The sequence below is a fragment of the Falco biarmicus genome, chromosome 11 (assembly GCF_023638135.1).
Source record: "Falco biarmicus isolate bFalBia1 chromosome 11, bFalBia1.pri, whole genome shotgun sequence".
In the NCBI taxonomy this organism is placed as follows: Eukaryota; Metazoa; Chordata; class Aves; order Falconiformes; family Falconidae; genus Falco; species Falco biarmicus.
The window spans coordinates 13,202,566-13,217,182 of NC_079298.1; the positions used below are offsets into that span (position 1 = coordinate 13,202,566).

Consider the following 14,617-nt stretch of genomic DNA (forward strand, 5'->3'; position numbering starts at 1 on the left):
ATCCAAGTACATGGCAACGTACTTCCTTCACCCCTGCACCTTCTCCTATGGGTTAATGGAGTACATGATGGCAGCACCAGGAGGATGAGCTGTAAAGGGGAACGGGACAATTTTGAAGGAATTTCACAGACTGAATTGCAGAAGAAGAATAATGACATGTGGGAATCTTTGGCTTTACTCTAGCCTGGTGGCAAATTTCTTCTAAGGCATTTCCACCTTCTGCTATCAATCCACCACCACATCTGCCCAGTGCCCTTCACCTTGTTCTTGTCCAGTCTTGCTGCCATTCTCATTCCTTGTTCAGTACCCCTTTCCTCTCCTTTCCATCCTCAATGCATCCACAATTACTTTGCCTGCTTGTCCCAGTTTCTCCCAGCAACTTGTTTCTTATTTTCTTCCCCAGTTAGTCCTTGCTCTTCAACACTACAATCTAGTTCCTCCCCTAAATATGCCTTCCTTCTCAAATACTATCTTGCCAACCTTCAATTCAACTTCCCTGCTCTGTTCCATTGGTCCAAATTTCCTTTTTTTCCTCCTCACTACTTCCCACCAGTTCCCAGCTCTGACCTCCTCTGTTCTCAGAAACAGGGAGCTTCACCCTCTGCCTGCCCGGTGCCCTGGCAGGGGCAGGAGCTGGGCACACTGCAGCAGCCAGAGCCCAGCCCTGCACCACTGCAGCCCAGGGCACCATCACAGGGAATGTCCAGCTCAGCCCAGTGCTACAGAATGGCCGCAGTACAGTCAAAGCTTCTGAGAAGTCAAACACTGACTTCTAAGACCCATGCTACTAACTCAGGCTGCACTTTTTGAAGCTTGTAACTTGGCTAAATTTCAGGATATTTGGCTGAGACAGCAAGTAGCACGTCCCTGACACAAACCCCACTCCCCCAGCAAATTTCAAGTCTCTACTCCACATTTTTTTGATAAATAAAACCATAGGAAGCAGGTGTCTGTTAGTGTGGCAGACACCCATATTCTCAGCTCCAACTCAGCAGTGATCTACTCTGACTAATGGTTAAAGTAACGCTGCCTCTGGTAGGCACCCAGTGGTTTTAATAGGCATAGCTCATATGGGTCTCAAGCTTGAGAAGACCTTAATCAATTGGAAGTGACAGGACTGAAATATAAGATGTAATTTGGAAGAGATTAAACCGCTGATGTTATTTCAAAGGCGAGCGCATCCACAAAACTATACTAAAATAACCATTGAGCATGAGACATGCACATCACCTGACATCCAAATCCACAGTTTTACAGAGTTAACGTGTGCAAGCTAACATGGCTTTGTTGGAGACCACGACAGCATCACACCAAGCATGTACCTGTCAGCATTGAGGCGCTGGTGACAGCTGTGGAGGGGGTGGTGGGTCCAGCATCACCTTCCAGCTGCAGCTCCTGCTCCACAGGCTGTTCTGGAATGGGCACCGGCAGCCCCTCCCGCGACTGCACAGCAGATAAAAGCATCCCCTCAGACTGTGGCCTTTTCAGGACGGTTCCCTCATCCTCGGCAGAGATGGCAAAACGAGGCATATCGAGCAGCCCCGAGCAGCGTCGGCGGACCGTCAAAGGTGGGCTGGAGTCACTCTCCGTGTGTGAGGATTCGGACATAGACAAGCGCTTACGCAATCTAAGAGAAAAACCAAGACAGAGCCCCTCAATTAAGTTAGCAGGATAATTAACTTTAAAGGGTGAAAATAGCGCACAGACCCAACTCACACAGCTGAAGCCAACTTAAAGTGGTTAGGAGACCCAGCTACATCATTAGGACTTAAAACAGCAAAAGCTTGAGGCACCACCTGAGTTTTGATCTCCAATATATTCCATTGTTAAGCTTCTAAGAAAGGAAGGAATAAAACCAAAGAAAAATACAGTACAATGAATATGATATTAAATACTATAAAAATCACGATTACAAAATGCAAATCATTCTCCACGTTCCTTTTGGAATTAGATAAATTTTTCTTTCAAAGTTGCTGTAAATTTGAAGCCAGGAAAGCCTGATGTGAGATGAAGTGCACATCAGTTAAGAGTGTAATCTATAAAATGTTTGGCGTTTGTTGGTTTGGGTTTTTTTTTTAATGAAATCATACAAACTAGATCACAACTACATTTTATGATCTTTTTAATGCCAAACATCAGTGTAAAAGCTTTAGAGGAGTTGTACAAAATGAGAGATATTCCTTTTTTAAGGGAAGTTTGGCAATTATTTCAGTTATGCTAGAAACATAGTGGGTATCCGAACTCCGAGTATTCATATACTTTACTGACATCTTTCTTTAGAACACAAGAATTTTTTTGTGTTCTGAACTTTAGAAACTTTGGATTTTCCTAATGGTTTCTCTAATTTGTGACAAATGGTAAAGTTCCAGCAACATCAGACTTGGGATTCACTGATGTTTAAGAAAAAACTTCTGTTGGTACCTCTCTCATGCAACTAGTGTTTCCACAAATGAAAGCTTTACTTAACATTAGAATCCCTTCAAATTAATTTGAAGTATTTGCTACAAATTTAGATGTTAGTACTTAACTAGATGTATCACTTCTACACATCCATTTTCAACTATTTATTCCCAGCTTCACCTGTAGAAATGCACCATAGGAAGCATTCCTTGTCCTAACACAGGTCATAGAAAGTTTTAGCACAGGTTAGTCTTTCTTAGATGCTGTAAGAAACCAGAGGACTTAGTTCTACAGAACTTACATTTCAGGAGACCCAATCACCCAGCTGCGGTCTCGACTCTTCAAGCCACCGAGGCTGTCCAGTCGGTCATCTTTTTCTTCACTCAGACTCCGTTTAGTTGGTGGCGGAGTCTTCCTCTCTTCGTGGATGGAAAGACGTTCCATGCTGCTGTACACCTGCATATAGCAAAAGATCCTTCTGTACAGAGGAAACAAACCTACATGGCTTTTTCTGATCGAGGGGCATAATCTCTTCTCTAAAGGGAAGATACATCCTGAAAGCATGAACAGTGTAGATGTGACATGCCCAAAGTGTGCCAGGGAGGAAAGGAAAAAAGGAGGCTTCGGAAACATTAAACATGCCTTTTACAACAGTACCTAACACCTCTCCTCTGAAAACAGCCCAGCACACCACAGAAATACTAAGACTTTTTGAAACTACTTTATTTTTGTTTTTAATGATTCTCAAATCTAAGAGGAGATATTGCTAAAGCAGGCTCCGTAAGTCTTGAAGGCTGGCATCTGGATTTTGAAATCTTACTACACAAATCCAATTCTATGATAGGCATCATGCTCATGACCCCATTTCATTATCATCAGTCTATCAGCATTGCCCCAAGCTTGTTTCAGAACAAAAAAGTCCTGCCCTCCTCAAGGAATCTACTATAATGCTGACAGCTTAATGAAAGTCCCTTTCTTGGTTTTACAGCCGTCTTTAAATAATTAAATGATTAAGCAAAAAAATCTATCCTTTTAAAACTACACTTGACTGTGGACCTAATTTACATAAGAAGAGATTAATGAAAATAATGTTATTAAAAATTCAGAGCATCAACAAGATAACTATTAATAAATCATATGGCTGAATTGTCAGACAAGAATTTCAAAATATAATGAGCCTTTTATGCCTCCCACATTACAAATGCTGTATAATTTTCCAGGTCTTAAAATAAATTCATTAAAAGTGAACTTTTTCTCTCTGTGGCAAAAACACTGAACCCTAAAGAAAAGCTTCAGTCTAACATAACAGATGAATAATACTCGTGGTGAGAAAAGGCAGGAAAAAGAAACCCTTACGTACTCATGAGAACTTTTTCAAAACCCCAACTAATCCTCAGGTCCAATTTTAAACATACTTTTGGTGATGCAAATCAGGAGCAACTCTGTAACATTAACGGTAACTGTTACTTAAAGCACTGTAGTAGCCCAGCTGAGGACAAAGAAGAACAAACTGGTGCTTCAAAACTGACTTCAGTTGTGGAAATATGAAGAAACTATCAGAAAAAAATGAAGCATCTTTCACAGGGCCTTAGTAAAATTCCTACTCTCATCTCATTAAGAGGAGGAAAACACAATTTGTAGAGCAGGCTGACCTCAAAACAGCACTTATTCTCCCTTCTGCCCCTCCCCAAACGTATTTTATTTTATCTAAGCTAACAGTGCGGTACTGCTACTTTGAAATGTCCAGAATTTCTAGGACTCTATGAATTCCACCTTGTTATTTCAGATCACCTGAGAAAGAATTGAACCCAGAAAGCACGGCTAGAGGGGACCTTCTCCGGGATTCCTGTCCGTTTCCCCCCTCAGAGCAGAACCAGCTCTCTTGTAACACCTGAGATGTTTCTCCAACCTCTTCTTAAAAGTTGCCAGAGATAGAAATTCTGCTAATTCCCCAGGCAGCCCACGCCTGCCAGCGCTTAATTACTTTTCAACATTGGAAACTTTTCCTTACCATCTACCCTGTACCTCCTTTGTGCTCATCATTTCTTATTAGTTCTGGGTAGAACAGGAAGACCAATGTATTCCTTTCCTTCTGGCCGTTATGTATTTGGAAACACGTTAAGGTTTATGTTTTGTGGATCTCGGATCATTCTTGCTGCTTTCCTCTGGACTCTTTTACCGGTCTGTGTTTATTTTCAAGAACATTGCCCAGAACAGGACAAGAGTACCCCAGCTATGGCCCTCCTACTGCCAAGCAGATGGAAAGGATTTCTTCACTTGCCTTAAAGAAAATATTTGTGCTCTCCCACTACGGTAACTGCCTTTTTGCTTCAATGATTTGGCACATCTAACTCATGATGCACTATATGCCCAGATCCTTCTCTTTGAAATTGTCAACTGGCTTTTGCTCCTCAGGCTGTATTTGAGACAATGAACAACGGCGGAGGTGTAAACTTCACCTGTGCTCTTACTGCATGGGATCCCTTTGATCTTAGACCATTATTCCAAAAGGTCAGAATAAATTTTCATCCTAATACCATCTTGTCACCTTCTGAAAGACCCTTTCAGAATGACAGTGCTCAAAGCAAATACGCTCTGGACACTCCCTATGCCAGCATCCAAGTCATTGGTAAAAGCATCAAACTGTATCAGATGCAGGAGAGACTTCCACGGTACTCTGCATACTAGTGAAACATTAAGAAATATAAAATTTCATTCTCCAATTTTTCTGTCACTCACCTTCTAACAGGCCACAAACTATCACAGAGTAAACATTGTACACAGCTTTTTCTTTCCTCAGTGAATATTAAACACCATGCAATTCCCATGTATCATCTGCATGATTAAAATCTACCCCATACAAAGCAATGAAACTGCGTCCTCTCTAGATTTTTTCTTTCAATAAGCTAGCATGCTCCTACCTTGCTGAACCTTGGCGAGCATGAGGAAAACTGCCGAATTTCCACATGATCATCATCATTAGTGTCCTCCTCTTCTTCCGAATCCAGGTGTTGGTACCGTTCTGAACGGGCTGCGAACAAGATGTGGCACATTTCATCAGTTCAGGGGTATTGATAACTCTCACACCTCAAGCATTCCTACTTGTCTACTTACAAAGAACTTTGAGTTTTCATACACTGTGCAGGGTATTTTCCTTACCCTACAGCCAGTTTCGCTCATTTTGTACAATTAGCAGCGAAGAATACTTCCTTGCTACTGAATTTATCTTGTATCATCAGCTACATTAAATTCTAAAAGCAGCTGATACTCAGCAAGTGTCTAATCCTGCAGATCCTTCGTGGTAGGGGTATTTCTTCCCTACAGCAAAAAATCATATGGAAAAAAACACGGAAACAATTCACTATCCCAATTTCCAATAAACAGTTTTTTGATTGTACGAAGTCTGTCCTAAATACATACATACAAGTCTTCTTTAAAAAATAAAAATATTTACCCCCCTCAAATATTTCCTCTTCTCCCTCCTACTAGAAAAAGGATTAGATTTTATGAAAGAAAATGGGCAAGCAGCCAATATACAAAGCTATTTTTTAATGCAAAATTTAAACTGCCTCCAAAGAGATTTTGTGCCTTGAGATTTGCAGCACTGGATTTCTAAGCCAGCCACATTGGATTTTGTGGGGTGGGCGTTAATAAGTTTGGCTACAGACAGCTGATAGCTATACTGAGCCAAATTTGCTGCACTGTATCAGCCAGAAAGCTACTTCTATAAATTCTAAAATTTTCTGCATTAGGGTTTATAACAGTAACGCCAACTCTTATCAGTGTCTATGTGAGCTATTTCCTGACGTTGAGAATTCCAGCCTTTATAAAGGACTCACATCAAAGTTACCCTGATAACCTGCTGAGCATGCCTGGGCACTTGGGGAGTTTGCCATCACTCCTACTTGACAGATGCATTGATTTGCACCACTGAACACAATGTGATGCTTTTACCCACCAGAACCTGCTCACAGCTGCTGTCCTGCACCTCTCCCCATCACTAACCCAACTGAGTGACCGGAGCTCAATTTTCAACATCCAGTAAGTCCAATGAGTGGTGGGAACACACCACACCTCAGTTTCTACATGTACGTTGTACCAAGGAAACCTCAACACATGCAAAACACACCTCTGCCTGCTCTGCGCAGCTCGGCTGAAATTGCTCTCTGCAGCAAGTACATGGAGATTTCTCAGTCCCTCTCTCTCTCCACCCTACCTCTCCATCCAACCCCAAACCTAAAAGCCTCGCCCCCAGACTGGAAGGGCAATATGTAAGCAAGATTGCTGTGCTGCGTCACGGCCGAGGGGCTGGAGGCAGGCTGCTCTCTGCCTCCCTTCCCCGTGAGCAAAGCATGGGAACCGAGCAAAAATGTGCTTCATACAGAGTCAGCAAGTCCCATGGCCCTAGGAGAAGAATGGAAGAGATTCCATTGAGGTAGGGCAGAAACTTCCATAGCTCAGGGAACTGAAATAGCCCAGTATCATTCCGTGCTGCAGCTGGAGGAAGAGAAAGACCCCCCCTGACCAGCACAAGCCCCTTCTACCTGCTCAGCTCCCCAAGTCAAATGAGAAAAGCTAGGGAGCAGAGGCTCTGGGGACAGAGACCTCTCCATCCCTCACATGACACTCCTCCCTTTTCTCCCAAGAGCACTGACGCTGTCTGGTGCTTATCTGGAAATACCAGGAATCTTACATAGCACTGATACCACGGCAGTTCCCAGACATTTATACACACCAGACAGGCACTTCATATCTCATTAGAGTTAGTAATACTAAAATAGGGTGATACACTTCCAGTGAAAATAGTTTAAATTACTTTAAATCTCGAAAGAATTTTCCCTACGTACTTGTCTTCAAGGTTTAGGGTTTGTTTGTTTGTTTTTTAATAAAAAAAACTTATCGGCTGAGAATGGTCACTAGGGAAAGATAATATTGCTCAGAAACTCAAGGAAGTTGGATTTACCAGATGCTTTGGAAGACCTGTAATGAACCGGACCTAAGAACCACAGCACCTCTCACTGCAGGGCCACGGCTGGCAGGACCATGGGCACCAAAGGCCAGTTGACTTCAGCAGCAACGTTTTTTCATTCAAAATTCATTTGCTTTCAAAGAAACCTTACTTGGCTTTCGACAGAAACTTTTTAAAGCCATTTCCATCAAGTGTTTTATTTGATTTCTAACAATTACTTAACTCTAACCATTTCAAAAATTAAATACGCACAAAAAATATGATGCCGTTTAGGCTGAATCTTTAGTCTTACTGTCAAAATAGCTTGTGTCATCCTCAGATTCCAACTGTGGGATGAATTCAGCTTTCTGCCGAAGTAATCCATTCCAGTCCAAATTTTTAAAGAACCGATGCTGTTTCACTTCAAAGGCACTACCTGAAATAAGCATATTTTATCGCAGAGTATTTCTTTCAGCATTTGCGTAACAAGAAAAACAAACCCTAAAAATATCAAGAGCCTAACAGAATCTACCCAAACACATTTAAGTCACACATCTTCCAGAAATTTTGAGAAACAATTTATCCTTTTACCAAAGTGGTGATGCAGGATAAAATCTGAACAAGATTTCCCCCTTCCCACCTCCTCTTCCTGTTTAATGACAACACATGACTAAACTGGCTGGAAGACAGCATCTGCTGTTACATTCCTCAGCAAGCTGCAAGTTAAGAACTAATTAACATCTTAATTTAAAATTTCCAGACTCTAAATACCACCTTGTCCATAGCTGAATAAAGAGAACAAATTCAGCAAGGTACTTAGCATGTGAGTGGCTCCACTGTCATGAATAAACTCATTCATGTGCTTAAAACAAGGCAGGGGCTTACGAACCTTCCTGAATTAGTATCTTTTGTTATTAACCTCAGAAGCTTGGGTACCCAGAAGGAAAAACCTAAAGATTATCTGTCTACTAGTATATGCATTTTTTTCCAAATTAAATTAATATTCATAAAAGATGCTACTGTCTTTTTATAAAAGAGAATAGCAGAGGAAAGGAGATAAAAGGTTTGCTGAGTGCCAGTGGCACTACAAGATGCCAAGTCGAACAGCAGTCTCAGCATTACATTATATAAGAAATCAAAAAAATCAGTCCATCAACTCATTTTATAAGGCAAGAAACTACATCTTTCCCATGACAGCAATATCTTTCAAGTACACGGATTTGAAGTAAAGAAGAACATGTGAAAACCATCTGATATCATAATTAATTCATGATCTATTCATCACCCTTGGTGCACATGAGTTAAGCCTGCTGAATACATGTGCCTTTTGGAATTGGTATATATATATAGGTTTTTATTTTATCCTTAAAGTGTGGTTTCCAGTTGAAAATCCAAAATGAAATCAAACTAATCAAATCAATGAAACAGACAACCTGTGCTGTGAAGCTGCAGTGCTGCACAGATTATTTTAAAACAAGTGTAGCTAGAAACTGTTTATAGTTATTTGCTATCAGGAAATGAGAAGTGTTGGGTTGTAAAACTTTGAATCTGACATTATAATACAAAAAGATTGAGATATGCACATGACTTTGCCAAAAAGATTATCAGACTTCGTTGTCTATGTGGAGAATTATACAGTACAGGCCTCTAGGAACGGGAAAGTTTTCATTTATTTTGTTACACCCAGGAGTTCACATCCATGTAGGGGATTAAGCCCCTAGTTAAATAGAACTTTAAAGAAATCTGATTATACACTGTTCAAATGGAGACACAACCCTCAAGCCTTCAATGGAACAGCACAAATTTGAGAAGTTATGATGCCAAGCCGATGGTGCCCCTTTCTTGTTTCCCAAACAAGACAGTAATACTTGTGTGACTCATGTACAGTCTACACTAATTCTCAGAGCTTCATCACACCAGATTCACTGAACCCAGTACAAACGGTTTTGCAGCTCTAGGTGAGTATTTTTCAACATGGATGCGTGTGCATCACTGGCACAGTAGCTTCTTTTCCTGCTTCTGGCTACTACTGTCTTATGCACAAGGCTCTTACCTGTTCCCATTCTTTCCAGAGGATTCTGTCGGAGAAGCTTAGAAATGAGGTCCTGGGCATCTGGTGGCAGTGCATCATCACCTTCTGGCCAGGCAATTTCATCTGGGGACAAAGAAGAGACTTGACATTTTCTACCAACTTCACAACTAATTTGAATAACCATTCACATTCCTATACCGTAAAAAGCAGTGTTCAGTACTGCCCCAGAATCGTAAATACCTTGAATTCAGCAGCTTGCATACTTAATATAATTCAAGCATTGACATTTTCCAAAATGCATAAAATTCAGCGTCAGCTAAAGCTGCTGTCAATCCAAGCAGCGCTTGTGGAGAAAAAAAGCATTAAGAACTCTATTAATAAAGTATGAAATGGGACTTCCGTGACAATCCATAAACAATGACACTGTCAATACCGTGGCTGTATCTCGTGCCCGCACATTCCATGCTCGTTATACTTGGAACAGAGAGAACAATTCACAGGTAACAATTTCATGCATCATATTTAATTCTTTGCTGAAATTTGCTTTTTACAAAGGACATTTGCCAAGTGTGTTAAAAAATTACTGTTTCAGAAAGCATTCCCAATAGGAAATGTTTTCACTGGCATATTCACTGAGAGAACACAAAGCAATCATTTGTCCAACTCCAAGCAGGAGATCAGTTTAAAAAGTCACAAGATGTGATGGTGCCGAGTACAAGAGCTTCAACATGTTTTGCTTAGAATTTCCTTCTTATTCCATTTATAAAACAATTATTAATTGACTGACACTTGCACCTACAGAAGCAATAACCAAACCCAGACTGGATTAGACCAGTTGGCGGCTGCACCTTTCATATCCTCCATCATTTAAGTTAAAAGACAGAACAGAAAAATCCTCAAATATTTTTCCCCAATCCCACAAGGATTTGCACTACTCCCACACTATGCATGACGGAACTATCTAGCAAGACATTCTGCAACTCAACAACTTTCCATAGCTGGAATCAGAAGAATGTTACTTCGACACAGAAAGATAATACGTATTTTAAAATTAAACCCCATTGTTTTATACCTAGTCCTTCCTGACTAAACTGCAGGTCCTCAGTATTTTCAAGGTTTTACTTCACAGCTCACCTTGAAACCCCTTCAGAGCCAGAACAGAAACATACCACTGATTACTTGTCCAAAGAGCTCTTCAGGTGTGTCCCCAAAGAAAGGAACGCAGCCAACTAGAAACTCATACAGAATCACTCCCATGGCCCACCAGTCCACGGGCTTCCCATAGCCCTGGCGCAGGATCACTTCTGGTGCAATGTATTCCGGAGTCCCACAGACCTCAAGAAGAACACAGAAGAAAGCCAAATTCACATCAGATCTTATTTTTGTCCGGTTTTTTTTTTTTTTTTTCTTTTCTTCCTCAGAGCTTTACAAGAAAGTTATGAATGTTTTGCCACTAATCACTTCACGCTGTGAAATACTTCCACGGAGGAAGAGTTTATATTTGAGGAACACGTTACCTGCACAGAAATTGTATCACATGCTATGAAATGTTCCTAGTGTGGACACGCCAGCTAAGTAGTTCTTTGCTGCACATACAGTAAAGCATATGGGAAAAATGCATATTGTGTGTGTATAGGTCTGTCTGCTTGATGGATGTCTCCTGGCACAGCTATAGCTATCAGCAACTGAGTTTTGACAAACCTCTCACATCTCGGTGCTAGCAGAATTTAGTTTCACAGATGCAGAATTAGCAGCACAGCATGATTACACACTTCAGTATTTAAACTTGGGAGGTACAGCTGGCACAGACAGGGGCTAAGGAAATCACATTGGAAGATCTATGTTGCCTTGGGCTTAGAAGCAGCAACAATAACAATAGTTGCAAAAAATAAAACACTGCAAAGTGCAAGACCATGATCTAGTGACCAGAGAGAGTTCCTGCTAGAAAAGGCATCATTACTCAGAAGCAAAGAAGACAATACCACAGGATGATTATGAGTTAACACTTGGCACAGCTAAAAAAGAAAATTCAGCTGCAATCCTAGGTATTTTCAGAAGAGAGAAGTATTTTTTAATCCCATTATACAAGACACTGATGAGCCTGCATCCAGAACAATATAATTCCTGTCAACTATGCTCAGGAAATATCAATTCAAGCTGAAAGAGGTGCATGGAAGAGCTATTCATTCATCAAAGGAAAATCTATCTTGTTATCTAGAAGAATTTAGCTGGTTAAGCCTAGCAAATGAAGGCTAAAGAGAAAAGGGACCCTTAGCAAATATCATGGGGATAAAAATCAATGTTAAAGCCATCAGACAAAATTACAAGAATGTACAGGAACTTGCCATGAACTTTCTAAGCACCAGAAGGGGGAGACTGTGGAAAAACCTTCCAGCAAAATCTGTGTTATGCCCCCAGACCAACTTCTGTTCACACCTGCACTGCTGCATAGGTCACACGTTCAATATCCTCAAATAAGAGATTAAGTGCATCACTCCAAAACAAGAAGTTGAAATAATAAACAATACCAATTTATGCACAAATATGAGAATGGACTTGTACCTCTTCCTCTCATTCTACAACGCGCAGCACACCATCGAGGCAGAGGGAGTGCTACAAATTCCAATTCTACCCCGAGCCAGAAACCTGCATCCGATCCCACCTCAACAGACAAAATCTCTCAGCTTACCTGCTTGTCCAGGAATTCCCTCGTATCCTTCTCAATGTGTCCCTCGTAAAGATTTGTTGTAAGGCTCATTAACCCAATCTTAGACAGTCCAAAGTCTGTTAGTTTAATGTGACCCATGGAAGTTATCAGGAGACTAGAAGAAAGAGAAGCAGCAAAATAATCCAACATTCAATTAATTCTTTCCCAAAAGCAACTGAAAAAAAAACAAAACACCACAAGATAACGCTAAGCAAGTTCTCAGGGTTACGTCCCCATCGATCACCTGGAAGGAACCTCCTATGCAACTGAACAGCACAGAGCAGCCAAGGCACCTAGAAATCAGACCGCCTTCTGCCATAATTTGTTATCAGTGTAGCAGCAGCTTTGAGAAAGTATGTGAAGACATTCTTCCCACCTTTTCTCAGTGTTTATCTGGTTCTGCAACAGTAGCAAGAGACTCCATAAAATCTCCTACACGTCAGATCCCATTGAAGAGCCCTACTGCCTCTAGCCCTATGTACTCTTGCCTATGGAGAAAGCCCCTGAAGAACTGTCTCTCCCCTCAGCTTCTGAAGAGCTAAACACTTACTTATCAGGTTTTAGGTCACGGTGAACAATCCCGTAATTGTGTAGGTACTCCAACGCCAGAACAGTCTCGGCAAAATACATCCTCGCCATATCAACAGGTAGGGCACCAATGTTCTTGAGAAGCGTAGCACAATCACCTCCTTGAAAAAAGGTTGCAAATATGGCACAGTGAAATGGCACATACCAGTAAGAAAGAACAGCTATGGGTCTACAATACTAGACTACAGTAAGTTTTCTAAAGGCTGTCTCTCTCAACCCTGTTAGCCTGAATTCTAAAGCTCTCTCTACACTCTGCCTTGAGCTTCAAATAAATATTAAAATCTTAGGAAAATTAAGATCCATGTATGTTGGGCATGTTTCCTCAAGAACTGTATGGATGCTGTTTCTGAACTGTAAGCACACCTTTAAGAAAGGGCAATTCATGACTTTTTGGCCTTTCTATAAATTTCTCTGCTTTCCATCACTACTTTTTGGCCTTTCTATAAATTTCTCTGCTTTCCATCACTAAGACACATACTACTACGATACACAAGCTTCTTAAAATAGTAAGTAAACACCTCTACAACTATGAAATGGCTCTCTCTAGACATGGAGAGGCAGCCATGCCTTTGGACACAGCGGTATGCATGAAGGTAAGTCTGTGGGCCCCTGATTCAAGCTTCTAAGGAAAACTGGCCACACATTTCATGCAACCTTCATCTCTGCTTGTAAATAGGAATTAATAGTAAAATTTCTTATGCCAATACATCTGTTTTCATTCCACTAATTTATCTGAAAGAACAATGATACAATAACTATAAGCTTATTTCTCATAAACGTTCAGCCAAGCAAGACAGGCGTAAGAAATTGATCCATCAGTGGAAATATATTGCTTACAACAAGATAAAGATACAGTGATAAAATAAAACCAAATAATATTTCAAAGAATAAGCAAAACAAAGAAAAAGAAATCCCAGCATAAAATACCACTGCATTTTTAAAAAGGCTGCTCAAGAACAAAGACTGTGTTGCTCAGTGATGTTTCTTAACTGTCTTTTTCTAACTGTAATGCCAAGTTGCAGTTAGCATGCTCTAGCCATGCCATCCTATAGAAGAGCACGAGGATTTCTTTCCAGTGAGGACTGGAAAGTTCAAGCTAACCTCTGACCCCCGCAGTTTTCTACATGTGGCTTTACATTTCCTCAGCTCCGCTGTAATCCTGTTGTGTCAGTCACATGGGTTCACAAACAGGGCGTCTCCTTAAGCTAAACCGATGCTGGAATGACTCATTTCCCCAGCTCAGCCCAAGCTGTCCGCACGCTCCCCTCTAAAAGGGCATCATCACCCCCCTGCAACAGCAGGGCTGACCAAGCTCACTTTCGGTGAAGGACTAGCACACATGAGATGGTCTTCCCATTTATTGTGTTCAGAGCAGTGCACTCATCAGCCTTACGCCCGAAGCACACGTAAATCAGTCGGTAATGTCATCCTTTATGAGGAGACACACTGCATACGCAACACATTCATCCTCTCTCAGGTCCCTTTGCAGGTGTAGATAACGACAGCCATACCTTCCACATACTCCATAACCATGCACAGGTGGCGCTTGGTCTCAAAGGAGCAGAACATGCTGACCACAAAGGGGTTCTCAGCAAACGTCAAGATGTCTCTCTCCACAAAAGCCTGCTGAATCTGGTTTCTCAAAATTAGGTTTTGTTTGTTGATCTTCTTCATGGCAAATCGTTGACGGGTGGTCTTGTGTCGCACCAAATACACTGCTCTAGAAAACCACATAGCAAGAGGAAAAGTTCCATTTTCTGTTCAAACTGGGGGTTTTTTTGGTTTTTGTTTTGGTTTTTGGTTTGTTGGGTTTTTTTCAAACAGTGATGGTAACTGTTTTGGATGGAGCCTGACAGACTTATCTGTGACTCCATAAAATCCCATCTCAGTGCCAAGCTCCTCTAGAAAAGAAAGAACCCCATGACGCTCCCTTCCAAAAGCT

At 41.2% G+C, this 14,617-nt stretch overlaps 1 protein-coding gene across 13 annotated transcripts in view; it reads right to left on the reverse strand.

Annotated features, from left to right (window-relative positions):
• The window catches only part of MAST2 (microtubule associated serine/threonine kinase 2), a 194,344-nt gene that overhangs the window by 13,588 nt on the left and 166,139 nt on the right, over positions 1-14,617 (reverse strand). For all 13 annotated transcript variants that reach the window (XM_056355609.1, XM_056355603.1, XM_056355602.1 and 10 more), the window contains 9 exons: positions 14,187-14,395; positions 12,638-12,776; positions 12,070-12,202; positions 10,550-10,715; positions 9,402-9,503; positions 7,662-7,784; positions 5,322-5,431; positions 2,702-2,856; positions 1,323-1,627 (listed from right to left, as the gene is read on the reverse strand). In XM_056355609.1, coding sequence (XP_056211584.1) covers positions 1,323-1,627; positions 2,702-2,856; positions 5,322-5,431; positions 7,662-7,784; positions 9,402-9,503; positions 10,550-10,715; positions 12,070-12,202; positions 12,638-12,776; positions 14,187-14,395 — 1,442 coding nt within the window. The remainder of the gene's footprint in view (positions 1-1,322; positions 1,628-2,701; positions 2,857-5,321; positions 5,432-7,661; positions 7,785-9,401; positions 9,504-10,549; positions 10,716-12,069; positions 12,203-12,637; positions 12,777-14,186; positions 14,396-14,617) is intronic.